This window comes from Peromyscus eremicus, chromosome 3, assembly GCF_949786415.1.
Source record: "Peromyscus eremicus chromosome 3, PerEre_H2_v1, whole genome shotgun sequence".
NCBI classification, from domain to species: Eukaryota; Metazoa; Chordata; class Mammalia; order Rodentia; family Cricetidae; genus Peromyscus; species Peromyscus eremicus.
This window is the reverse complement of record NC_081418.1, coordinates 131,872,429-131,898,269: the sequence shown is the minus strand read 5'-3', so window position 1 is coordinate 131,898,269 and position 25,841 is coordinate 131,872,429. Positions and strand designations below refer to the sequence as shown.

Below are 25,841 nucleotides of genomic sequence, written 5' to 3'. Positions count from 1 at the left end.
CTAGGAGGGAGCCTGTTCTTCTGTGGCCAGTCTCCTTGGCTCCAAGCTGTCCCAGTCAGGGTTCTTCTCAAGTTCCCAGAAGAAAAGTTGCCGCTGGAGGCTCCTCAGGTTCTGCAGGACCTCAGGAGACAGAGGCTCAGCTGACTCACCCAGTTCTAGTTCCTCCTCCTCCTCTGCCAGCCAGTCAGGGGGTTGAGGGGAGCTCCTGGAGATGTAGCCCTGGTCTGACTGCACTGACTGCCGCTGTTCCTCCTCAGAGGGGGTGCCGGGGTCCTTGAGGACCACCATGGGCCTCGCCCAGCTCTCCTGGGCCTGTCCGCTCAGACTCTGCTGCAGCACTGACAGCATCAGGCTTTCTAACTGCTCTCTTGCCTCACTGTGGAAGTGGTCAGGTGACATCATCGGAGTGCTACAGAGAGGCAAGTCATCTGAGTCCACGGGGAGGCAGAGGAGGCTGTTCCTCTGGGCCCCCAGCAGCGGGCAGGCCTCACTGTCCTCTGCCAGGGTCAGCTGGGTAGCGGCTCCACTGCCATCTGGAAGAGGGACAGGTTCCACCAGGCCGGCTGCAGGCACTTGTTCTGTGGGCAGCACCACGGTTTGGAGGGTCTGAGCCCCTGGCTCTCTCTGGGGCGGCAGCAGCAGATCCAGCTTTGCCATTCCACTCTCCTCCTCACCGGCACAGACATTTACCACCACGCAGCCCTCAGAAGGCTCCCGCACCAGGGGCTGCTGTTTGACAATTCCTCCCCCTGGTGGCAGTAGTAGGTCTTCAAATACTTCCTCATCCTGAGATGGGAGCTCTTGATCACCTGCTAGGCAGAGGTTCTCCCTCTCAAACCAATCCGGGCACTTGGTTTGCCACTCCTGGAATCTAACCACAGCCTCCTTGAGCTGAAGGCCACTAGGGCTCTGCAGGTAATTCTCCCCCGTGAGCTCTTTGACATGGTGCATCCGGCCAGGTTCAAACATCTCCAGGTCCTGGATCCGGAAGTAAACCTCCTCAAATCTGTCCATGAGTGGGTACCTGGAGGTGATGTTGAAGAGGTCGGGGACATCGCTCTCGCTACTGATGCCACTGAAGTAGCAGACAATGTAGGTACCAAAGCAGGCTGGCCTCTTGAAGTCTGGCAGGATCATGTTCATGGCTGCCGTAAAAAGGTCCCCAGCAGGCTTCCAGCGGTCACACCGCAGCTGCACAGCAGGCTCAGTCCAACCCAAGATGGCCTTCCACTTGGCCTGGGTGCCTCGGGAGCACAGGACGATGATTTTGGAGTTGCTCTCCACCATTTCCTGTTTCTGTCGGCCTACCCAGGTCATGACCCCCACCTCTGAGATAGTCTTCTCTTCCAGGAGGTCCAGGACTACTTCAGTGCCGCAGGCAGTGATCAGGAACTGGGCGAACTTTAAGACCACCTCCACATAGAGGGGGTGGTCAGCGGAGTAGACAATCCAGACTTTCCTGGGCTTCAGGGGCGGGGGAGTCAGGTCGGGCCCAGGGGAGATGCCTGTGAGAGACGAGAGAACACGTGCTGATCTCACGTGCTGATCTCACGTGCTGGGCCTGGGCAGCACCCTCCAGAGCAGTGGTTCCCAACCCTTTGGGGCTCGAATGACCCTTTCACTGGGGTTGCATATCAGATCTTTCTATCACGATTTTAACAATAGCAAAATTACAGCTATGAAGTGGCAACCAAAGTAATTTCATCGTTGGGGGTCACGGTAACATGAGGAACTGTATTAAAGGGTCACAGCGTTAGGAAGGTTGAGAACCACTGCTCTAGAGGCAGCCTACAAGCCAGCCGTACCAAAGGCAGAGTTTGGCCTTTTGGGCAGGCCAGATGCTGCTACCCTGCCTTGTGATGTGCGAGAAATCAGTGAGGGGCCCTGCATGAAAAAGAACCAATCTCCCTCTTCCTGCACCCCTGCTGCTTCCCCATACAGTTAGTTCTATCTGCTTGTTGGCTGATACTTTAATCATTTTAAATGAAAAAAGGGTAAAAAGCTGGATGTGGTGGTGCACCTTTTAAATCCCAGCACTTGGGAGGCAGAGGCTGCATAGTGAGACCTCCAGACCTCCTAAATCAAGATAAATAAAAGACTAAAAGGTACAAGGATCTGCCTGGGGAAGAGAAACACCCGCTCAGGGAAGAGTGCTCCCCACAAAATGTTCACCTTTCCTTCTTTGTCTAAGCAATTAGAAAAAGAAATCCTGGGCCCTGTATTTGGGGTACCCCCAAAGCCCTCTCTGCATGAGGTGGATACCTGTCCTAAGTAAGAGTGGAATCTTCTGAAAGTCTGACCAGAAACACACCCATTCCATCTACCCCAAGAACCCAGAGCCAGGCTTTAGAGAGAAAGGCAGGGCACCCGCAGAGCAAGTGCTACTAACCATTGCATTTGGAATCACCACCATGTTTCTCGTGATCAGACCCTGCAGGGAAAGAAGACAGCTACTGAGTGCCTTATTCCTCCGAAAGAGAAACAGGGACCCGCTCACAGGTATCAGAGGGAAGTGAGGCTGAGTGACAAAGGAACAAGGGAGCAGCCCCTCGCCGGTGACAAGACACTCTGGGCCTCTGCAGAGACTGAGTCACGTAGCTGTGTAAGTGTGAGCCCCGAGTTAGCTGCTCCAGGAAGCTGTGTGAACAGGGAGCTTCTAATGCTGCTGACACTCCGTTCTGTCTCTGAGGAATGGGTCTGTGGAGGTACAGTCTAGAGATCGTGTGGGAAGTGCTGGGCCCTTCAGTCAGTCGTGGTCTGGATTATCTGTGGCACCCCCAAGCGGGGAACCACAGACCTGAGCTGGGGTGTGCTCCCTGGCCCCTCTCTAGGGTTCCGCTTCCCAGGCCTCTGTGAGCAGACTCCACTGGAGGAAGGGCAGTCCACGCAGGAAGCAGACATCTTACAACACTGCCTGCCAGAAGTGGCCCCCATGGCCCTTACAACATTTCCTCCCAGTGTTCTTGAGATGAGGAAGGGGAACTATAGTGTTAGGTAATTGTTCCCCTTGGACACGTGACCAGGATTCTTTCTTTCTAGTCCAGGGAGGGAACCCAGGGTCCCTGCGCATGTTATGCAAGTGCTCTACCTCTAATTTACATCTCAGCTCCTGAAGAAGAGATTTAAAATCTTAATTTCAATCCTCATTTTTTTGGCCTTGGCCCAGAACTGTCAAAAGACAGTCTAATGACTAGTGAGTGAGGTTTCTCCCGTTCGATTCCCTGTGGTGGGGACACTGGGACACAGCAGGAAACATTAACAGCAGCTGGGGCATGGTTCAGCAGTCATGTGAGATGTCACGTGACTCTCCCCAGAACCTTGTGGACCCCACAATTCAGGATGAACTATAATCTGCATGAATATCAGCAAGTGCAGAAGTAGCTTCCCAGATGACTGAAGACACATTGTCACAGTACAGAATAGCTTAGGCTTCTAACCTGCCATCCCACATGCTCCCGATTAAAACTTGGCCAGTAGAAGGGTACTCGGGGAATGAACAGTTACTCTAGGCTCTGGGAGGCATCCCATTTTACAGAAAAGGAAAAGGAATCTAAGCTTAAGTAACTCCTCTGACTACAAAGCTGGTAGTGAGCAAGGTCTACCCTTGTGAGTTCATGGTCAAGAGCCTGAGTCTTCTCAGCCTGCTCTGAGTGAGTGAGTGTGGCTGACGCAGGGACATTCCATGTTAGCTCTTTCCAACCTGTTGATTTTAGAAACACTAAGTTTAACAACAAAAATACCACTGTGGCAAACAGCACTGAGCAAACACCATGAGCCAAGTTCTGAGGAAAGAATTCACGTTTGTTGTTTCCTTTAATCCTTACCACAGCCTCATGATGTGCATATCATTAGAACTGCCATTTTGTCAAGGAAAGCCTGAGGCTCAGGTTGTCCCACATGGAGCTGGTCTTTGATTCCAGGTCAGACTGATGCCTGGTTCTAGGTTCCTGACAGCTGAGAACACCAGGTCTCATAATAGCCATGTCTATCCTTCATTTGGCACTGAAGGGCGGAGTGAAGGATACCCCTCAAACACAGCACGACAGAGGTCTAGATTGTGAGACTAGGGCAAGAAGCGAAGACACATGGGAAAAGAGAAGAACAGGGTCAGCCCCAGCCCACTCCTTACCAGAAAGCCTCCAGGTCATGCAGACGATCACCAGGATGACAGAGCCCACTAGCAGAATGGCGATGATTGTGATGAAGCCATATACCCACAGGGGAATAGAGTCTGTGACAAACAGAACAGTGTGAGTCTGGGGAGGGGCCCCACACACCCCAGCCCAGGCTCCATCTTATACCAAGCTACACTAACGATTTCACCCTTTGGCTGGCTGTGGGGGTTGGGCAGCCTGTCTTCCTGGATTGGCTCAGGGATCAGCTGGGACCTCATGTGGTCCCTTGGGAATGACCTTGACTGTAAGAGGACTTACCTGCAAGGGAAACTGCAACGGAACAAAAGAACAAAAGGAAATAGGGACAGGGTTACTTTTAATGATTAGCAGTCACCCAAGCCCATCACAGACACCCACCGATGGCCTTAACCCATCACAGACACCCACCGATGGCCTTAACCCATCACAGGTGCCCACCGACGGCCTTAACCCATCAGAGAAACCACAAATGGCCTTAACCCTGTAGTCGGGCATAGCTACACTTGGAGCCTTCTCCATGGAGCCCTTCAGCCGAAGCTGTAAGTGATACCATTCTTCCCATGGGGGCCAGGCCTCCTCCCACCACAGTGCCACATCTGCCCCCATTTGATGCGCACAGGTGGCTGCCAACCCCTACACACTCAAGTAGGAACCTGGGGCTATGTCTTTGGTGTGTGAACATGGGCAAATTAATATCTGTGCCTCCGTTTTCTCATATATGAACTTGGCATGTTAAAGCACTTCCATGGTACCTAGTTCTTACTTTGTGAGAATAACGATCTTGTTTTTCAGCCAAGGAAACTGAGTTGATAAGAAGGGTTAAGTCCCTTCAGGTGCAGAGCTGGGGAAAGTCAGCAAGGAGTCCAACCCAGGAGTGTCATTCTGCACTCTACCTTGGCTACCAGAAGCTCAAAGCTAAATCTCCCTCTCCTGACCATCAGGATTCCTCTCCATGGAGACAACCTTCATCCATGCTTGCCCCATATATACCAGTGACCACTGTTTCTCTCCTACCTGAGGCCTCTGGGATTTCTGGGCAGTGTACAGTCACAGCGTGTCTCAAGCAGTCATTCAGGCAGCTGATGAAGAAGGGTTGGACCTGGGGGAGCGGAGGGTGAAGAATATGCCTATCCAAGCCTCATACCAGAAGAGGTGATCTGTGAGTTACAGACTCTGGTTGGCCAGGCTCGGGTTTCCACATGGCTGTTGAGCTGAGTGTGGTAGTGTGTACCTATATCCCAGCTGCTCGGGAAGCCGAGGTAGTCTCCTCAAGGACAGCCTGGGAGATACGGTAAGACTCCATCTCAACGGGCCTATGCTCCTTAATTTGCAGTGTGGCTGTCAGGCCAGGTCTCCCACTCCTCAGGCTGGGAGGACCAGGAAAGGCAGCCAGAGGCTCCTAGCCCGTGTGGCTGGCGCTGACCTCCCGGCCTGCTCCTCCCTCTGAATGAAGGCCACCTGCGCGTGCTCTCCGAGCGCTCCACCCACTCACCTGCAGGCGGTGGCGGCAGCACCAGTCGGAGCTGGGTAGAGTGAATGTGACATTGACTCGCCGGTGGAATAATTCTTGTCTGGGCTGGAGAGAGAGGCAGAAGCTGGGTAAGACCTTGGGGTTATACACCCACAAAAACAGCTGCTGGGAAAGGGACCCTTTGTGGACCAGCCCCACTTACAGATATCAGAGGGAGAAATGCTTTTCTGATTTCTGGTCCAGAAAAACTGTTATTTCTGCAGGGTGACTAGCCTGTGGTGAACTTCTAAGTACATTTAGTAATGGAAATTTCCCTCTTTGCTCCAGCTGCTGGGGACTGGGGCACCAATCTATGTATATGCGACAAGTGTACAGAGTACAGAGCACACTTTCTGTTCTTACCTGGCCTTATCTTAAATATTTTCCTTCTGTCTTAATCTCATTTCTTTTTAAATGTCCAAATAATTTTTGAGAGAAAGTAGAATAAATACAGGGACCAGGCAAGAGGCCTGGGGGGCATGGAGAACATGGACTGGATGGGGTATGGAAAAATGGGTGGGGTGGTGGGCTGGGCAATATCATCACTACTTTACAACTGAGGATTCAATCATGAGGGGATCCTCAATTAGTTAGCTATCGGGAAAACACAGAAAGTAACAAAACTTGCCACTCTAATTATTCTGCCATTTTAACCCTCCCACTACACCCCCATACTTAGTTCCCTTAACTACAAGTTTAGGACACAATTAGTCTAAGGCCTTCAAAGGCCTAAGCAAACTTTTAAGTTTAACTTCTGATATCTAAGGATTACAAGCCTTTATCTTCCTCTATTGAATGCAAATCAATTGATGTTATGAAGCCAAACCCCCACCAGATTGATGGGATGAAATGAAATTTTAGTTAACAACTAAAATACCTTACCACTGGCTTCAACCTACTTCTCCTGCCTGGGAGAAGACAGAGGAGGCCCGGCAAAGACATTTTTTTTCTACTTCTTTCAATCGATATCCAACATGAACTTCACCACAAGGCTTGGTAAAGAGAGAACTTGAACTTCTGCATTTAGATTTACAGTCTAAAGCTTACTCAGCCATTTTACCTATGTTCATAAACTATTCCCAGCAAACTGCGAAGACAGCAGAACCTTTGCCTCCGGAGAGGGCACAGCAACAGCCAGCACTCCTGAGTACGTGCTGGGCTCCGGCAGCAGGGTTAGCTAGGCCCAGCAGGAAGGAAGCGCGAGCCTTTGAGAGGTATTTTAATCTAGTCTGGGGGGGTAAGAAATACAGGTACCGCAGGTATTTGCTGGATGCCATCAAAGCAGCTTTGGTTCTCTGAGTGTGGAAAACTCTCCAGCAGGATCTGGTAGGGGGTGGATTCATTCCATACGATGAAGCTCACTCGCAGCTCCTGGGCATCCAAGGTCTCCACAGTGATGTTGGGATCCCAGAGGCTGCCTGCCATGGGCGCAGGGGGGTTGGGAATGAGGAGGGGTAGGTGTGTCCATGGGCAGTGTGTTGTGCATGTTAATGTGCCCAGGTCAAGGTCTCCTAGGCCAGCCAGTTACCTGAGCTCATACATGGTGTGGTCATCTTCATCCGGGGGTCCTCACAGTCTGCCAAACCCAATAAAAAAGAAATCAGTAAGTTTCTGCCTTTAGAGAGTTTGTTCTTGAAGATTTGGGGGTTTTGTTTTGTTTTTCTGAGACAGGGTCACTCTACGTAGCCTTAGCTGTCCTGAAACTCACTATAGACCGGGCTGGCCTCGAACTCACAAAGATCCGCCTGCCTCTGCCTTCCAAGTAGTAGTGAACCACTATGCCTATCCTGCTCTTGTAGATTTTTGACACGGAGGCCAAGATTGCTGTGCCTCTGAGGAGCCTGTTCAAAGACACTCCCTCACTCCCTGCTCCAGGCCCAGAGAGCTGCCCCTGGCCAGAGATCCCATCAAACTGGGGCAGCCTGGCTCCTATCTTAGGGAGCCCTCCTGACTCAAGCATCCTCCTCCTGAGCTCAGAGCCTGCTTCACGTGGCCAGAAGTCCCTGGCTTACTCCAGTTTTCTCCCGTACACACCTTTCCGCCTGTTACACTCGGGAAGCTCTGCTGTCCTCCATTGCAGCTTCGCTGACTCTCCACACACTATCACTAGGTTCTTACTCAGGACCCCGGGGTGGGTGCCGAGAGTCAGCATTTACTTATTCATTCATTCGTTCCTTTTTTCTTTTTTCGGTTTTTGTCTACAGAACTGAGGGTCAAACCCAGACAGGCACCTTGCCACTGAGCACCTGGGAATCAGTGTTTGTAACAAGTTCCCAGGGCAGGGGAGGAAGGGAGAAGTCATTTGGCAAGTACTTATTGAGTCTCCCGTGTGTGATGCGGTCCTGGGCACTGCACAGACAGTGGAAATTACTGCTTTCTGCAGAGTAATTCTATAGACGAGACCAGTAAAAGCGAATTGACAACATTTACTACCGTGTGAGAGTAAGGGGACATGTGAAAAGGAAGCAGGTGAGCAGCAGATGCACGTGCACTCATGTGAGTGTGCGCTTCAGGGTGAGGAGTGTCGCCAGCTTTAACAGGCATTTCTTGGGCTCGGGTGTGGCTAAGTGGTAAAGTGTTTGCTCAGTGTGTGCAAGGCCCTGAGTTCTCTCTTTCCACGGTCATCAATAAAACAAACAAACAAACCAACAAAAAAGACATAACTTCCTGACTACCTCCTAGGTACAAAGAGAAATGAAGTCAGTGATGGCCAAGGTTCTGGGGAAGGCTGAGACAGAAAATAACACAGAAGAAATGTGGTTCAAACGTGGCTGGTGGTGGCCACAGATAGCATGGATTGGTGGGGCAAGAGAGTAGGCTATGTAGATGGGTGCCAGACAAATGCAGGTGGGATGTGGGGGAGGGAAGAAGGTGAGAGAAGCCGAGTCCAGGCCGAGTGCACAGGCCACCACCCTTCCAGGATGTGACATTTTCTGGGATGGAAGTACTTCTCTGCACAGAGGGAGGGGCTCTGGTTGCCAACACATCCCTGGGATCTCTCTATACATATTGTGCCAACGGAGGACAGACTGCCTTCAAGACATAAGGCTTCGGCCCCAGTTGGAGGCACTCTAGGCTGTGATCTGCAGCCACTGTGGAGCAGGCTGGATCCTGCTGTCTGAGCCCCCCAGAGCTCAGGACCAAGTGGACGCTTGGAAGGGCACTCTTACCAGGCACCAAGATGATCTTGGACTTGTGGTTTGGGTCTCCATCAGGGATGGGCTTGGGCAGGTGGTGAACGGTCACCTCATACTCCTGGCCAGGATCTACCACAAAGTGGCTGAAGGAAAACCGCCACTGAGGACATGGGAAGAAGGGGGGATCGGATGGGTCACATGACACCCTCACCCACCCACTTGTATCCAAAGTCCCAATCTCACACCTCCCCACAATCAGCCAAAAAACAAACAAAAGGATAATCACAGAATCCAAAATTAGAGGCATAATCATTGTCCTTTCTACCTGTTTAAAAAGATCCATCAGTACACAGCCATGCCATTCGCATGCTGAAGAATGACGGGGGTCAGACACACATGGACACACACCACACACCACACACCACACACAAATGATGAACCAGGCTTGCAGAATGCCTGGGTTCCACCCTCAGCACTATGAATTAAAAAAAAAAAAAAGACAGCCTGGTCAAGTGGGAGGCAGAGTAATAAGCAAGGGTGGGTGTGCCAGGATCCATCCCTCACTATGGCTCACAGCAGGCAGCCATCTTGAACTCATTCTTTCAGTTAGGTGACCTTTGGGGGCGCTTAGCAACACTGCTCAGTCAGCTGCCTTCTTACCCGCCTGTAATGATGCTGAAGCTTGGACAGAAACTCAAATTCAACACAGAGCCGCTCGTTGGTGTTCAGCTGCAGGATGGACAGCTCTGCGCCCTCAAGGAACAGGATGCTGGCTGCAGGCCAGGGAGGAGAGGGGCTCACAGATGCAGACCGACCACACCCCGCCCCAGGGGGGAGCACTTCCCCATCGGCCCTCTTACCTAACTCCCCACTTCCCCACTTGCAGAAAGTACCTTCTAGCCGGACAAGGACAAGGGACACTCTATACTAGGAAGTAGCAAAGACTTTGCAACTATGTGGCCAGAGCCCTGGCAGCAGGACACAGTGTCAAAGACCTCTACCTCAACCTCCCAGACTCCCTGACACCAGCTAGGGACCTACAGAGAGCACTTGCTGCCATCCCATCACAGATCGGGGCTTGCTCTGTTTAGAAATTCTGCAGTCATTCACCCCTAAAGAGGTTTGGAGTATGTTTTAAAAAGTGCTGGCTCCTAAGCTAAGAGAAAAAGCAGGTGGCAAACTGCTACCATTTCTTTTCTAGCAAATATTTGGAATTATGTGTATAATTAACCAATGGCCTTTTCCTTTTTATGTAATAAAAAGTTGATGCAAGGGAAGGCCTTTCAAAAAGACAGTGTGAACAGAAGATACTCTGTGGGCACTCATCTAACACTGGAAAAGCTCTCACTGTGTTAATGATGGAGCTTTCCGGAACCAAACATGAGTCAGACGTGGTCTCTTCTGAAGAGCAAAGCCAAGCCCTGGCCGATGTGGCCACTCACCATCTGTCTGCAGTGTCCACTCAATGTACAACACAGGGACCAGGTCTCCGTGCCCAGTAGACGAAAAGTTCAGCTGGACGTGGATGTGTTTTGGGGAAGACGGGGTCAGGTTTCGAGGGTGGATCCAGCTGTCATCCAGGCAGGTACCTGGCCAGAAGATCAGCTATCAGACACTTGCAGCCAAGACCCTGAGATCCTCTTCGAGGGTCCTGAGAGTTGCTATGAGTTCCAACATGGTTCACACTCTACAAACGTTCTCAATTGTTGTTGGTTACTTTTATTCTTTTGTTCTTTTGAGGGGGCCTGCCAACCAGCTCCCAAATAAAACACACACTGAGGCTTATTCTTAATTATAAATGCCCGACCTTAGCTTGGCTTATTTCTAGTCAGCTTTTCTTAAATTAACCCATCTACCTTTTGCCTCTGGGCTTTTTCCTTTCTCTTACTTCTATATATCTTACTTTCACTCTTGCTCCGTGGCTGGCTGTGTGGCTGTGTGGCTGTGTGGCTGTGTGGCTGTGTGGCTGTGTGGCTGTGTGGCTGTGTGGCTGGCTGTGTGGCTGTGTGGTGTGTGGCTGGCCCCTGGCGTCCTCCTCTCCTTGTTCTTGCTCCTCTGTATTCTCTCTGCCTGCCAGCCCCTCCTATCCTTTCTCCTGCCTTGCTATTGGCCAGTTCCTTATTAGACCATCAGGTGTTTTAGACAGGCAAAGTAACACAGCTTCACAGAGTTAAACAAATGCAACATAAAAGAATGCAACACATCTTTGCATCATTAAACAAATGTTTCACAGCATAAACAAATGTAACACACCTTAAAATAATATTCCACAACACTCAACCTTCCGGCTGTGACCTTGGCCATTCTCTGCCCAGCCTGCTCTTTTCTAGTGCTGGTCTGGGATGCCCACAAAGCTCTGGGTCTAAAGAACATTTGGGCCAGAGCTCTCACACAGAGAAACTGTCTTGAAAAACCAAAAAAAGGCATTGGGGAGAAGAAGGGTTTTGAAAAGAAGCAGTCCTTGGAAATGGGGGCACAGGAGGGAGGGGCAGTAAGGAGAGTTTCTTTGTTTTCATTTGTCATGGCCCCTAATTAGCACGGACACCTGAAGTATACACCTCATGATTAAAAAAATAACAACAGGGGCTGAGGATTGTGGCTCAGTGATGAGTGTTTGTCTGTCTACTGTGTCTGAGGGCCTGGGTTTTACATCCAGCATAGGAAAATATTCTCAGAGACAAATAAACAAACAGGTAAACAAATTAAAAGAGAAAAAAAGCAAGCCAGCACCATGGATGCCTGTGACAAACTGAATAGATCGGAGACAAAGTCAGGTGGACTAGGGTGCCACCCCAGACAACATCCAAAACCCAGGTGGCAGCTAGGCACGGCCTGGCTTTTGCATAACGAATGAGTGAAGGTTTTCCACAAAAAGCACTGGTGCCTATATCCAAGATGGCCCCGCAGATGGTGACCCCCATCCAGAGCATGCAGGAGGCTCCTGCGGAAGTCAGCAGGAGGCCCTCACTTCATTAACAGAGCAGAAAAAAGTGGAACAAAAAAAGAGGACTTACTATTCTTGACTCTGCAGCTCAGCTCCTGTGGGAAGAAAGCAAGTGGTGATTACAGATGAGAAAGAGCAGGCTCACAGGGGCCCTGCCCGCCTGTTAGACCCCATGAGAACAGTTCCCACAACCCTCCTGCCTCCTCACGTCTCATTTTTGGGAGCTGCTCTGCCCTCAGGTAACTGAAAGTCCCCTAGGAGCATTTTCCTGTCTGTCTAGTCAAGGAGAGGGTGTGTGGTAGGCAGACAGGAAACACAATTGGAGGCTTTTTTATTTATTTTTATTTTTTTGGCTTCTGAGACAGGGTCTCGTTATGTAGCTTTGGCTGGCCCAGGGTTTGCTATGTAGACCTAGATGACCTGGAACTCACAGAGATCAGCTTGCCTCTGGTTCCTTGAGTGCTAGAATTAAAGGCCACCAAACAGGGCTGGAATTGGAGGATTTTTGAGTAATTGTTATGAGCTGGGAATTTCAACAACAACAATAACAACAACAACAACAACAACAACAAAATAAAGCCAAATAAACAAAACAGAGAGGGTGTCTGGCAAAGACGGTCCTTAAATTCCGAGGCTTCCAATGTTCCTAAGAGGTGAAGGGTCAAATTTACATTCTTTGTTTATTTTTTCAAGACAGGGTTTCTTCACGTAGCCCTGGCTGTCCTAGAACTTGCTTTGTAGACCAGGCTGGCCTTGCACTCAAGAGTTCTCGCACACTTAACAAATACGCCTTACTCAAAGCCTCAACTTCTGCAACATTAAATCAGAATTATCCTAACACCAAGTTCACAGTGTTGTTGGGAATTAAACTAACCACAGGAGTAAAGACCCAGGGCAGGGTATGGATGCGGGAAGTGGTAGGGTGACCCTTCACTTCACAAACACTTTAAACACTGGGCAGGGGTTCTCAGACTGGGCATTAATTTAATCAACACCACAGTGCTCTGACCTGGTCAGCATGCAGCTCACGGGGCCCTGAGAGCATCATGTGTAGCTCGGCTAGCAACAGTGCTCAGAGAGCCACCTCCTTGACAGTGTGTGACACAGGTGCGGACCTCCTTTAGAGCTGGCATCTGGTACTTCACAGTCGGTGCCGGCAAGGCAGCAATGGGAAGCCCTGGAATTCAGGCTCTGCCACTGTCGGGTCTTTGAACTACCCAGGTTAGCCCAAGCTGTCCTGTGGCCAGAGTCAGCTATGAAGCTGAAGGAAGAGCTGGATAATGGATGCAGAATGATGCACCGTGTGTAGGATAAGGTACCAACACCTGCCTCCCTGGAGGGAGCAGAGCGCAGGACTCTAGGCAATGTGATGCCCCAGGGTTCATTCACAAAACGGGTCAAGGGACAATCCTGATGTCATGCCAGGATCCATTCTGAGTCTTCTATTTCATCTGCGTCCTGCCTGTTTAGGAGACCAGTTCACATGCCCATGGGGTTCAGACTTCTTGTACCTAACCCAGTCTTTGGTGATGAATTGCCCTTCACTGTCCCTGGGCTCACACCACAGCCTGCCAAATGTCCCTTGCAGGTTTAGAACAAGACCCATCTGGCAGTCTCTGCTCACTCTGACAGACGAACACCACACTATCTCCTGAGATTAGCTCCTTTCTTCCTATGTGGAACTCCTGGGAAGCGCACACACAGGGACAGAAACAACCCTTGAGATCGGGAACTCTTACAGAAATGGCAAACATGTATACCCCATTTGGGGTAACTCCCTATTACCCACCAGTAGCTACTTAAGACCCAGGGCAAGATGGCACCTATTCTGACAAGAAGAGGAAGTGGGACAACTGATAGACACAGCTTGATAGTTCAAGTGCTGCCGCTCCAGTCTTGCCGGTGACCGTTGGATGGATGAGCATCTATGATGGGAGTGGGGAGAAGCGACCAGGATAGTTTTTATCCAAGTACACCTGTTGCCTCACCAGAGACAACAGCTGCCTTGCTGCGACAATACTAAGCCGAAAATCCAACTGTGATGCAAATGTGCTGGTGAGGAGCAGTCATGGGGAGGTGATGGCGGCTGTTAGCAGCAGGTAAGTAAAAAGGCACATTACCAAGAGGAGGTGTCAAAGGAAACAATGGATCCATCACGAGTGACTGCTCCGAGCAGGTGGAGGGGGGATGTAGGGAGCTATTGTTTTAAATATCCCAGGAAATTTTTAAAAATGTACATCTGTGTGCCACATGCATGCCTGCAGAAGTCAGAGGGGGGAGTAGGATCCCTTGGAACTGGAGTTACAAGTCGTCATGAGCCACCACATGGGTACTGGGAGCCGAGCACTGGTCCTCTGCAAGAGCAGCCCGCGCTCTTAACCACTCAGCCACTTCTCCAGCATGTTTGGTTCTTTTCTTTTTTTTTTTCTTTTTTTCTTTTTTCTTTTTTTGGTTTTTCGAGACAGGGTTTCTCTGTGTAGCTTTGTGCCTCTCCTGGAACTCACTTGGTAGCCCAGACTGGCCTCGAACTCACAGAGATCCGCCTGGCTCTGCCTCCCGAGTGCTGGGATTAAAGGCGTGCGCCACCACCGCCCGGCTGGTTCTTTCCTTATAATTCAATTCCAATACAGAATTTACACTAATGTGTGTAGGTATGTGTGGGAGCCAGAAGCTGATGTCAAGATCTCCTCCTCTGTTACTTCTCTACCTTCTTCTGTTGTTGTTGTGAGGCAGGGTCTCACTCTACCTAACTGGTTTTTTGTTGTTGTTGTTGTTGTTTTTTAAGACAAGGCCTCTCACTGTTCCAATCTGGCCAGTGGGCCCCAGGACCCACTTGTTTCTGTTTTCTAGCACTGGGTTATAGGTACAGCTGCACACCCAGCTTTTTATTTTTATTTTTTGAGCTGAGGATCGAACCCAGGGCCTTGCACTTGCTAGGCAAGCGCTCTACACTGAGCTAAATCCCCAACCCGAGCATTTTTTTTTTAAATCTTTCTTTTTCTTTTCTTCTTCTTCTTCTTCTTCTTTTTTTTTTTTTTTTTTTTTTTTTTTTTTTTTCTAGACAGGGTTTCTCTGTGTAGTTTTGCGCCTTTCCTGGAGCTCACTCTGTAGCCCAGGCTGGCCTCGAACTCACAGAGATCCGCCTGGCTCTGCCTCCCTAGTGCTGGGATTAAAGGTGTGCGCCACCACCGCCCGCCCGGCTCACACCTGGCTCTTTATGTGGCTGCTGGGGATCTGATCTCGGGCCTTCCTGCTGGCTAAGCAAGCACTTTACCCAGTGAGTCAGGACCTCAGCCCTGCAATTCTTTTTTTTTTTTTTGGGGGGGGGGTTGGTTTTTTGAGACAGGGTTTCTCTGTGTAGCTTTGCGCCTTTCCTGGAACTCACTTGGTAGCCCAGGCTGGCCTCGAACTCACAGAGATCCGCCTGGCTCTGCCTCCCAAGTGCTGGGATTAAAGGCATGCGCCACCACCGCCCGGCTAATTCTTTTCATTTGTATTTATTGTGTGTGTGAATGCATGTCAGCACACATATGGAGAGGTCAGAGGTCAACTCTCAGGAGTCGGTTCTTTCCTTTCACCCTGTGGATCCCAGGGATGGAACTCAGGTCATCAGGCTTGGAGGCAAGTGCCTTTACCCACTGAACCACCACAACAGCCCTTAACTTATTTTATTTATTTATTTATTTATTTATTGGTTTGTTTGTTTGTTTTTTGGGAGACAGGGTTTCTCTCTGTTGCCCTGGCCCCTGTAATCTTCATAATAATATAAAATGCATTTGATATCATCCTTGGACACTACTAATAGAAACCTTGTTCTGTCCAATAATTTTCTCCCCAGCCGCTTCCTTAATCCTTTCAAAACTCCTATTCCTAGGACTAAGGATATCATTCAGTAGGAAATGGTTAGGACATGTACAGCCTGGTTCAATCCCAACAGCACACATGCAGCATGGAATCACCAACATCAACCATCCACTCATTCAACCAAAATAGAAAGACAAAAAATATCATTTATTGCTGGGCAGTGGTGGCTCATACCTTTAATTCCAGCACTCGGGAGGCAGAGGCAGTTGGATCTCTGAGTTCAAGGCCAGCCTGGTCTACAGATTGAGTTCCAGGACAGCTAGAGATACAGATTGAGTTCCAGGACAGCTAGAGATACACAAAGAAACCCTATCTCAAAAAAACCAAACCAAGCCAGGCGGTGGTGGCGTACGCCTTTAATCCCATCACTTGGGAGGCAGAGGCAGGTGGATCTCTGTGAGTTCAGGCCAGCCTGGTCTACACAGTGAGTTCCAAGAAAGGCGCAAAACTACACAGAGAAACCCTGTCTCGAAAAACCAAAAACCAAAACAAAACAAAACAAAAACAAACAAAAAAACAAAACAAACTAAACAACAACAAAAAAATCACTTATGAGCTACCTCTTCATGAAAGGCTTTGTTAGCCATCTTGTAGAAATCCGAGAATATGGGCTGGAGAGATGGCTCAGAGGTTAAGAGCACTGGCTGCTCTTCTAGAGGTCCTGAGTTCAATTCCCAGCACCCACATGGTGGCTCACAACCATCTGTAATGAGATCTGGTGTCCTCTTACGCCATGCAGACAGAACACTGTATATATAATAAATAAATATTTTTTTAAAAAAGAAAGAAATCAGAGAATATTCAAAATGATGAGGAGATTATGATAGCAGCTAATACTTACTGAAGTGCCCTTTTTTAATCACTATTTTTGAGTGTGCCACTATACTTTAAACTGTGATGCTGGCAACAGTTTACCACATCCGTGGCTACATCAAGAAGCCACACAAAGCCACTGATGGTACCATCCAGATCTGTGTGTGTGCTCTGTGATGTTCACAGGCGCATAGGCACCTACCAAGACATTGTTTTAGAACCTCTCTCCAGTCAGGCGATTCACACCTGTGGCACAGGGAAATCAGCCAGGTGGCTCCAGGTTCCAGAGCTACAGTGAGCTTGCTGTGCCCTAGAACCATGCCCCAGCACTGTTACCCTGACTCCCAGTAAAGGGATGTTTACAACAGGCAGGCCTTTCCGCCGTCCGTACTCAAAGCAGGACGATTAAAAGAAGAAGTGAAAGACTGTTGAGCTCTGGGCATTGAGCAAACCTTACCAACAGCCTGATACAGGTTGGTGGAACACCCCAGTACGCACAGCCTGAGGTCTTCACAGACAGAGCCACTCCCCTTAGAGATGAGAACACAGAGCTGCAGCACAAGGGACGCTGAGGCTTGCCTGGGGCCTGGTCTTCTGATTGGGCTCCAGGCTCGCTTGCTGTTTGTTAATTGATGCCAGGGTCTTCCGCTAGGGGATTAGCCTGACAAAGGCAGTGGGCAGCCAGGGCTGAGGGCTGGTCAGCAGGAGCAGAACCTGCTCCCTGCCGATCACATCACTGGCACGGCAGCTCTGCCTATGGGAGAGCGTCCACCATAGGAGCACCCAGAGAACACAACTCTTTAACTTAGGGAAGAGTGGTAAGGCTGAGCACAGCTTCCGGCAACCGCAAGACAAAAGGGCGATGCCAAACAGTCATCCCACCACAAGTCAAAACCACAGGCGCTCAGGAAAATGAACTGATAATGGTAACATACATCCTGTCTACAGACGGTGTGAAGGCTCACACCGACGAACTCTGGGGTGCTGCTTATCGGCTTTCCTTAAGAATGGCAGTTAACACCAGACCTGAACCGTACGTAAGAAGCCCAGGCAGGCCAATGAAAAAGTATCCAGGGGAATACAATTATTTATGGTGTCTCCATGGTTTCTTGGGGAGATCAGTCACCCTGTTTTGAGGTGCTAATTCCAGGCAGCCAGAACAAGCGCCATGGCCTCAGTTTACTACTGCCTGAAGAGCAGGGGAACGTATCCTCTTTCTTCCTCTATGCTTTTTGTACCTTCATGCAACACATGTTTACCAAGCCCCTAGGCTGTGCTGGCAGCAAGGAGCAAGGAACAGAGCAGGTATGCTGAAGCCTCCTTCCAGTCACAGGAGGGAGTCCCTGAGAGCTAAACCAGTTTTCAACAGACATTTTGTCATGTTTAGAAAGTGGCAGGTTCCCTCTGAGATGTCTCCTCCAGTCCTCCCATGGTGGAAATAAACGATACTGTGCCCACTAAAACAGTGTGTGTGTGTGTGTGTGTGTATACACGTGCGCTTACAGTGTGGGTTTTCCTTTTCACACCCCCTAGCTCTCACCTCTTTTAAAAAGGACCAGCCAACAGGGAATCTGCCAACCTGTGGAGTTGAGTTGTCTGTGAGCCAGCAGAGGGGAAGAAAGAGAAGGGAGGCAGCAGAGAAAGGGGGTCACCAGCACTTCTCCAATTTTTTGGAGGCTGGAAAGGTGGATGGTTCAGCAGTGAAAAGCAGTTGTCCTGTAGAGAGCCTGAGTGAGATTCCCAGTATCCACATGGTGGCTCTCAACAGTCTGTAACTCTAGTTCCAGGACATACAATGCCCTGTTAACTCCACTGTCACCAGGCCCACATATAGTGCACATACATAAACAAAGGCAAAACATTCATAAAATTAAAAAAAATCTAAATTAAAAATAAAAACCAAAACCGGGCAGTGGTGGCACACGCCTTTAATCCCAGCACTCGGGAGGCAGAGGCAGGTGAATCTCTATGAGTTCGAATTGAGGCCAGCCTGGTCTACAAAGTGAGTTCCAGGACAGGCTCCAAAAGCTACACAGAGAAACCCTGTCTCGAAAAACAAAAACAAAACTAACTAACTAAATAACTAAATAAAAATATAAAAACCAAACCAAAAGACCAACAACAAAAAGCAAAACTTTTATGATTGTGACAGAAGCTCAGAGCATAGGCTAGCTTTTGTAGACCTCACAACCCTTGAGCTCAGTTCTCACACCCTCTCCCTTTCCTGCTCCACAGATAACCACATCCTCCAGCCATACACTTTACCCTGCCTCACCTAGGGACACTGGCAAAAGGAATGAAAACTTTAAACTGTTTCTGAGGCTCCCACTCTGGAACAGAACCACCCAAATGTCTTTTCAATGAGAAACAGCCCAGCTGGAAGTTATTTTTACAACCTCACCAGTGGTACAAAAAGCACTTGCTCCAGGCTGCCTTGCAAGACAGACAGTTCCCACATCCAAGACAACTTCACCCTGGACACTGGAGTCCCAGAAATTATTTCTTTAGTCTCAGTTTACTTGGATCTGGAAGGCCCTTGGCAAGTGACTAGCCACAAACAGCAATTCTCTGTGTTGTGACACTTCTGCCTTGTCTGAAGATGTCACTCTGCTTTGCCCAATATGGGGATCACTAGGACATTTCCCAACAGCCCTCAGACTTTTTAAAAACACCGTTTTTGATTTTTTTTTCCTGTAAAATACTCACCCTCTCCCCACCCTCTTTTGGTAAATCTACAAAATTAGATAACTATCCTTTTGTTTCACATCCTCTGACTCAGCTACTGAACACAAGTTTCTGGGGTCAGCAGTGGACGTGGAGGAGAAGGGGCTGGGAAAACCAGCGGAGGAAAGAGAAGGCTTGGAAGGTAGAAAAGTTTATTTGTGGAACAGGCAGTCTGTTTTGCACCGATTAGTTTTGTTGTTGTTGTTGTTTTGTTTTTTGGGTTTTTTTTTTGGTTTGGGTTTTTCTCAAGGTTCAACCGACAGGGGTGTGTCAGTTTCCTACGAACGCAGCGGGGGGTCCTCCTTGGTAGTCACAAATTGGCAGGCTTCCAACTCGGCACATTCCACGTGTTAAAACTCAATTCTAGGATTCTCGGTTCTGGGACACACATGGTGGTGGGGAGATGGGACGGGCGGTATCTGTCAGCCCTCCGCTGGTGGCCAGGCCACATACTGTTTGATTCCCCTGGGCACCGGGCTTGCCCGCACTGCTAAGCCTGTGGGGACCCCCGAGGCCGGGTTGGGGCGGCTAAGCCTGGTAAGCTGGAGGATGACTTCCCAGGCAGCATGGAGTTGGGTGCCAGCCCAAACCGGTTCAGCTCTTGCTAAGGACCCTTCTCCAGGTCCCTGTCCAGCCAGAGCTGCCAGTCTCTAGCGTCTCCGATGGAATTGTCACTCGCGCCTCGCGCTGCCGGTGACACCGCCGCCCGCGTAGTTTCCCTAGAACTCCCCTCTCATTCCGCACCGCGACTCCACTCCCAGTCACTGCCAGTGCGCCTCCACGTCGCGCTCACACCTCGGCCTCCTCCGAGTCCCTCCCCAGGCTCGCCGGAACCTGGACCGCCCACCCCTTCGCATCCCCGACGGCCCTCAGCACCTTCGACGACAGCTCTTCGCACTCCCGACGGCCCTTCCCACCGCCGCCGTCTCCACCACCCCCGACGGCCCCAGCATCCCCGCTCCGCCCGGCCTCAGTCTCACCTCCTGCGCGCAGACCGGAGCTGGGAAGTCCAAGAGGCGCGGGGAGGCGCGGCCCGGGGCCAGCACGCTCAGCAGCAGAAGCAGCCGTCCCAGCGCGGGCCCAGGGACGACCCGCGGAGTCCCCATGGCCCCGGCACTGTGGCGGAGCGCTCGCGGCTGGCTCTGCCGGACGGCGGGGTCAGACGATGGGCTTGCCCAGCCCTGGACTCGCGCTCGTCTGCCTCTCACGGCCTCCTTCCCTGGGCTTCCGGCTCCTCCGGGGGGCGGGGGCGGGGGCGGGGGCGGGCGGGGCGGGGTTGGGGCGGGGTTGGGGTGGGGCGGGGCTTCCTCTGGCCCCGCCCCCTCCGCTGCCCAGGTGCGCTCTCGGCCTCCTCTGCTCTGCAAGGACTGGAGCCTTTTACCAAGCCCCGCCCGCTGCCAACTTGCTATGGAGTCTGACTACCGTCGTCGTCGTCCCCTCCTCATTTACTCTGACCCTGTCCAGACCTGTTCCTGCATTCAGTCATTTTAGTCTAGTCCCCGACTCGGGACTCAAGGGAGTCTGTTTCCTCAGTCTCTTTCCACTCCGTGTTTTATGCGTTGTAACGCTGTTAATAGAGAAACGAGCCCGCCTCGTCGTCGTAATGCTCATTTGTTCTCATTTTTCTGTACGTCTTTCTAGTCTTTGATGACCGGACCATGAAGTTTAAGCCACATTTATTTCAAGTCCATGAAATTCTGTAGTTTCTCCCTTTAAGCTTTGTATCATACATTCGCACACTCAACAAACACTGTGAGATCTGTTTATGCCACTCACGGAGGATTCAGCGCTAAACGGTTGCACGCAGTTTTGTTTTGTTTTCACACTTGCGGTATGACTTACATAGCCATTTCTTGAAGTTGCATAGTAAGTTAAACGCAAATTGATCCAGGTTTTTCTATTCTTGTCTATCTAGAAATTTTAAGTCCGAGGACATTACGGTAGTTTAGAGTATGACCTATGACCTTAAACAATGAAATTCGAAGTATTTGGAAAGTAGATGAGCCCCATTAACAGAATTACTCTAACTAAATACAGAGCTCTGAAATGTCAAGCAAGTAAAAAATAAACAAACAAACAAAAAACCTGGACAGTGAATTAGTCATCTCACGGCTTGAGTAAAGCGAACACATCGTTCTGTTTGCTTTAAAACACTATATTGGGAGGCTCCAACAGTGCTGAATGGGAAGGATTAAAAGTGGATCAAGGTTGGGGATTTAGCTCAGTGGTAGAGCGCATGCCTAGCAAGCGCAAGGCCCTGGGTTTGATCATCAGCTCAAAAAAAAAAAAAAAGTGGATCGGAGGAGGGAAGTGGAGACAGTCTGTGGAGACAGTTCTTTCAAGGAGCCTGGCTGTGGGGCACAGCAGAGTGCAATGTGGCTGGGTAGGGGCTACAGCAGGAGAGCTTGCTTCCATACTGATAGAGGTGCAGAGGAGTGGAAGCTGAGGACTAAAGGGGGTGGGGGTGGGAGGCTGAGTAGTACAATGGACAGGGTCCCTGAGAATGCCTGGGATGTTCTCTAGAGCCCACTGGAGAGACTGGCCTTTCCAGCACTGTGAACAGGAGGTGATAGAAATGGTGAAAATTAGTTTGTGGGTTTGGAAGGAAACAGGGGTCTTGGGTGGTGATTTCTGTGCTTTCAGCTTTGAAGCAGGAGATAAGAGCACAAAAGCCAAAGGTCGGAGGCTTGGAAAGAAAGGAGAGATGTTGAAGCTGCTTGGTGAACAGGCTGATGGCTTCTCCCAGATTCAGACATTTGGAACCCTGGAATCGAGGTGCGTACTGAAGAAAAGGACAGATCCAGACAGGAATAGCACCAGGGCCCCGGATTATCCTTAGAGCAGGTGCCTAACACCAAAAATCATACCTTGTAACCCACGAGAGGCTTATCTTTATATTCCCTCTGGCCTAGCCAGCCAGTGGGTGATTGACAAAGCCCAGAAAGACACAGCCCATAGGGTAGCTCCCCAATACAGCAGTTGGCAGAGTAGCAGTTGGTAGGCAAGAAGAGGTTCCCAATACAGGAATGCGCTTCTGCAAGAGGCTAAGGGATTCAGCTGTCACCCCAGGAGCAGCACACTCTAACCGCCAACTGGTTGGGTTAGCAGTAAGTCTTTTAAGTAGAAATTAGATCTCAGCTTCTTATCTGTAAAACAGTACTAACTGCGCCCAGTTTACATGGTCAGTCTAAGGACTGAGTCCATCACTGTCCAGTTTGTAGGAAAGTGCCTGGCACAAAGTGCTCAGTGGAAGAGTTTCTCCTTGTCCTCATCTATCCCTTCGGCCCTTCTTGATCATCAATCCGCTTGACGGGACCATCAGCTAGTCTGGTGCCAGCCTCTCCTATTGCCTGGGCATGAACTGTGGCACCTGACACACAAGGAGTGATCACGTTCACACAGTGCACGTATACAGAGACTCTTCTGTAGTGGCTATGCCAATAAAACTTAAATTATTATTATTTTTTGCTTTAAATATTATTCTTTGACAATTTGATATATGTATACGATGTAACTTGACCACACCCACTCCACTCTTCACTTCCTTTCCCCTGCCTACCCTGCCCCTCCCATGTTCATATCCTCTGTTTTTAAAAATGACTCACCGAGTCCAATTAGTGCTGTCCACATGCCTGTGGGTGTGGGGCCATTCACCAGAGCGTGGGCAACCTACCAGAGGCCACACACTCCCAGAGAAAATCGACTCTAACCTCACCCCCTTCCGCAGCCATCAACTGCCAATAGCTTCTCAGCTAGGGGTGGGCCCCTGTGAGCTCCTCCCCCACCAATGCTAGAATGCGGGCTTCCTAATTTTGTTCAGGTGACCACTGCTGCTGTGAGTTCACGAGTCAACAGTCATGCCGTGTACAGAAGACAGCATTTCCAGTCCTCTGGCTCGTTTGTTCTTTCTACCCCCTCCACGATAGCTCCTGAGCCTTGGCAGGGATGGGTGGGGATGTGGGGGTGAGGGATATGGGAGGGGGTGTACAAATGTCTCACTTAGGACTGACCACTCAACAGTCAAGTGTTCTCAGCTCTTTTACCATCTATGAGTCTCTGAATTAACCGCTGCCCGCTGCTAAAAGAAGCTTCCTCTGCCAAGGTTGAGAGCAGCAGTCATCCATGGGTATAAACAGCTATTTAGAAGGCAGTTTCAGAACATGAGCATTTAGAAGAAGAAGAAGAAGAAGAAGAAGAAGAAGAAGAAGAAGAAGAAGAAGAAGAAGAAGAAAAAGTTAAAAGATTCCCTAGACGCTCTGACCTCCCTAACTAGGCTTTTGGTTGTTTATAGAACCAGGTCTCTAATTCACCCAGAATCTTATGATTACTCCCCTAAGAGTCATAAAGTGTCATGTTACTATTGCCCCAGTAGACGCTACTCCTCCCCTGCGCCCCCATCTGTGTGTGTGTCGGGGGGGGGGGGGGGGCTGTGAAAGCTAGCCAACAGGAAGCTTTCAGCTCAGTTCCAGATGGACTTCTCTGTCCTGAAAACAGAGTGTTGTGTCTTCAGCAATTTAGATGCATCTTACCATCTACTTATGGGATGCAGCCAAGATCATTGCAATAGGCAATGTGCTTTTGGGAGTCTCCAGGGCCTCCTGGACCTGACACTCATCTCTGGAAGTGTTCCATACAGACACGGAGATTTTTGTTTAAAAAAAAAAAAGCATGTCTTTAAACAAAATGTACTGTCTTTTCTATCAAAGGGTTAAATAACACAAAGCTCCATTTAAAAGAAAATTCAAAGAAGCCACTTGGTAGGAATTCAAATTCCTTCAGGGCCACTACTTCTTGTAATCTAATATATGCCCACAGTTGCACTCTCTGCTAAAAATTGCATTCTGATTATTAACTGGGTCACCTCAAACTAGCCGGTTTGTGAGACTATGAAGCCAAGGTCTGACCACTTAGAGAGAGGCACGGGACCCTCTAATGTTAGGAGTAAAAACCAGCAGGGCTCCCACTGGATTGTTTATGTGCTCAGTTTAATATGGCTGCGCACCCTTCTGTAGACATAAAAGTTTTTGCCTTGCTGAAACACTTTGGATTGTGTGATCACTTTCTTGAAACATACCCCCAGCGACAGAGGGGGTGATCTAGGTACCGTGAGGGAAACCTCCATGTAGAACTAAGGGGCCGGATCCGGAGGGTACCCTCACATGGCATAAGTTGGTCGGTGTGGACTCTGGGAGCGACCTTGCCAGGAGTTTACACCGACTTTCGGTAGCCATGAAGGGCCTCCTGATGCTCTGTGATGGTTTCTGAGGGTTTTCACAACAGGAAGGAGATGGATGAAGCCTCTGATGGAGACATCACAACACAAGCTAGGCATGGAAAACCAGGCTTCCTTTTGTGGAAAGGAGAAGAATAAAATATCAGAGACCAGTAAGAGTGAGATACTCAGGGCTAGAGAGCTGGTTCAGCGGTTAAGAGCACTGACTGCTCTTCTGGAAGACCCAGGTTTGATTCTCAGCACCCACATAGCGACCCACAACCATCTATAACTCCAGTTTCTATAACTCCAGTTCCAGGGATCCAACACCCTCTTCTGGCCTTCTAGGGCACTGGGCATACAAGTGGTGCACAGACATACATACAGAAAAAACACCCATACACATAAAATAAACTTTAAAAAAAGTTGGTTCTCACATTATTAATAAGGAAAAGATGATTAACTACTCAGAGGTAAAGCTAGGACTCCAGGGGACCCAGATGTAGCAGTGCAGACAGCAGCTCTTGAGGCTGGGACTGAAGGTAAGAGGGGGAAGGTGGCTGCCACAAAACAGGTGACCTGTGGGGACAAAGTCAGAGCTAACCTGCAGAACAGAGGGTCGGCAGAGAGTACGATAAGAGGCAGCCCATAAGGGATGCTTGGTGAGTGCTCTGGTGTGAATGTGTGGGGAGAAGGGCACCAGTGCAGCTCTGGTGTGAATGCACGGGGAGAAGGGCACCAGTGCAGCTCTGGTGTGAATGCATGGGGAGAAGGGCACCAGTGTAGCTCTGGTGTGAATGCATGGGGAGAAGGGCACCAGTGCAGCTCTGGTGTGAATGGGTGGGGAGAATGGTTGCAGTTGAGAGGCAATGAAGGACAATCGGCACAGTGCCCTTTCGACCACTCAGCTTCCACACATATCCTCCTACATCTGAACATCCACACAGGGAAACAACCTTCTGCTTCCACCCCACAAGCTGTAACTACCCAGCACACAGAGGACAATGTCCTCATTCTCCCTGGTAAAGAGCAAACTGCCCCCATAGACATCACATCTGTTTCACTTGGCGCTTGAAGTTAGCGGCAGCCCCACTGACAGTTCTCTTATCCAATAACCAAACTTTTTAGTTAATTTGTAACAACCTGTATACAAAACACTAAGGGAAAGGCAGAGGAGGAAACAGTGACTAATTAAAAACGCCATGCTTTACAGTCCTTGTAATTAGCTACAAGTTCATAGTTGGTATCTCTCTGTAAAATTTCTCTGTTCTCCCCAGGGGGTGGTGGCGCATGCCATTAATCCCAGGACTCAGGAGACAGAGGCAGCTGAATCTCTGTGAGTTGGAGGCCAGTCTGCTCTACAGAGCAAGTTCCAGGACAGTCAGGGCTAAACAGAGAAACCCTTTCTCAAAAAAAACCCAAAAACCAAAAAACAAAAAAAACCAAAAACCAAAAAAACAAAAAAACCCAACCCCCCCCCAAA

General features: G+C 49.7%; 1 protein-coding gene across 1 annotated transcript; it reads right to left on the bottom strand.

Annotated features, from left to right (window-relative positions):
- On the bottom strand, window positions 1-20,360 carry Il17ra (interleukin 17 receptor A). The gene is made up of 12 exons (XM_059258498.1): window positions 20,127-20,360; window positions 11,816-11,840; window positions 10,244-10,390; window positions 9,462-9,574; window positions 8,835-8,961; window positions 7,193-7,240; window positions 6,919-7,082; window positions 5,647-5,730; window positions 5,176-5,253; window positions 4,130-4,256; window positions 2,390-2,431; window positions 1-1,505 (listed from the first exon to the last, which is right to left on the bottom strand). Exons 1-12 carry the CDS (start codon window positions 20,250-20,252, stop codon window positions 1-3), a joined length of 2,586 nt encoding a protein of 861 aa, XP_059114481.1. The 5' UTR covers window positions 20,253-20,360.
- Between the last annotated feature and the right edge of the window lie 5,481 nt (window positions 20,361-25,841).